Here is a 1,651-nt window from a genome sequence, read left to right on the forward strand (position 1 = left end):
CACACACACACACACACACACACACACACACACACACACACACACACACACACACACACACACACACACACAGATTCCCCTCCACGTCGAAGGACACACACACATACGCGCGCAGTCTCCAACGCCACATAAATGTGCAGTCAACACATCTTGCGTTGTGAAACATGCATCTGGATGGGCAAATGTGCAAACGCACTCGTGTGACACATTTCAATGAAGGTGGGGGTGCGAGCGCGGCCGAGTCTACGACGGGCGCGCGTGCAGCTGTGTTAAAAAAAATTATATATATATATATATATATTTATTTTATTTTATTTTTTTGAGGAAGGGACACTAAGAAGCATTAGGGGACACATGAGGGATGTTAATGTATGGAAACCAAAGCCAAAACGCTCAGGTGTAAATCATGGAGCGATTTCTCCCCATAATATGGGGGTATGCACATGTGTTCGTCTACTTACGCACAGCCTCCTTTTTGGGGTCTAGGGCACTGGCAGTCTGCTGTATCTGGCCTATTTTATTCTGAAGGACCCAGACCCGTTGGTTGGTGCTAATGATGTCGTTTTCCAGCTCCTGAAATAAGGAGCAGGCGTGTCGGGCCAGGTCGGAGAGCTGTCGCAAGGTCCGGGAAAGAACCACATTACTGATGGCACACAGGTCCTCGAAAAGCAGACCATCATCATTGGGGATCGGGTGTCTGCACAGAAGCTGCGGCTCCACAATCCTTTTGGCGAATGGCATTTTGCACGCCAAAGATGATAAGGGTTGTAAGCCAAGCGTAAAATCCCGCTGCCTAGAAGTAAAAGGTAAAAGGGTAAAACGGACAACATCCAAATATATAAATCCACGAGAAGCCCGATGAGGTTCAGGCCGTCTGCGCGTTATCCCCGGGCGTCAATCCAAAGTTCCCAGATTCTCCTTGAGATCCTCCATCCTGCTGCTGGTTTCTGGGGATCATTCACACTCCCGCTCACACACGCACACACATGCACACACATGCAGGACACAGCTAAGCCCAGGTCAGTGGTGTGAGGATGCGTGTTGAGTCTGCGATCATGGGTTGCCTCCGTCCAGCGTCAAATCAGCCAGAGCGAAAAGGAAATGCCGCTGAAAGGTTTCAAAATAAGAATCTGGGACAACGACGGTAATAGAAAATCATTGAAGAGGTGTCGTCAAAATTGATCGTAATTACACAGGATACAGAGGTGGATACGACAAAAAGTGAAAACATGTCTTGCAAAGCCCTGTTTTTAAATACACAAAGGTTACTTCATAACCGATCTCCGCGTTTGGAGCTTTTATTTTTTAGGCCTTCCCTTGTTTTTCCGCCCATATTGCAGTAATTCGTCTGGTATTTGATGCAACCTGGCTCCGTGGCCTGAAGTATGTGCAGGCAGAGAAGATGAGGGAGAAGGCTGAGGTAAAACCCGGAGATGCAGATATGAGTAGATGGGGAATGGTCGTGACAGTCGTGCATGTCAGCAGACACTGAAAGATGATAATTCTGAAAAATATTAATGTCTTACTTGGCCTAAATGCAGGTGATCAGGTAAGTCTGGGGAAAACAGATCGTTTTCAGCATCCAAAACTTCTTGAAGGGGATGTTCGGAGCTGGGGACACAAGCTGATATAATTTCTAAACTCATTTTAA

The 1,651-nt window shown here is 47.0% G+C and overlaps 1 protein-coding gene across 3 annotated transcripts in view; it reads right to left on the bottom strand.

Annotated features, from left to right (window-relative positions):
• The window catches only part of nhsb (Nance-Horan syndrome b (congenital cataracts and dental anomalies)), a 55,550-nt gene extending 54,469 nt beyond the window's left edge, over positions 1-1,081 (bottom strand). For all 3 annotated transcript variants that reach the window (XM_014340403.2, XM_005943294.2, XM_014340402.2), the window contains exon 1: positions 462-1,081. In XM_014340403.2, coding sequence (XP_014195889.1) covers positions 462-741 — 280 coding nt within the window. In that variant the 5' untranslated portion in view covers positions 742-1,081. The remainder of the gene's footprint in view (positions 1-461) is intronic.
• Between the last annotated feature and the right edge of the window lie 570 nt (positions 1,082-1,651).

This window comes from Haplochromis burtoni, unplaced genomic scaffold (genome assembly GCF_018398535.1).
Source record: "Haplochromis burtoni strain Fernald_Lab_line unplaced genomic scaffold, NCSU_Asbu1 Contig_262, whole genome shotgun sequence".
Taxonomy (NCBI): domain Eukaryota; kingdom Metazoa; phylum Chordata; class Actinopteri; order Cichliformes; family Cichlidae; genus Haplochromis; species Haplochromis burtoni.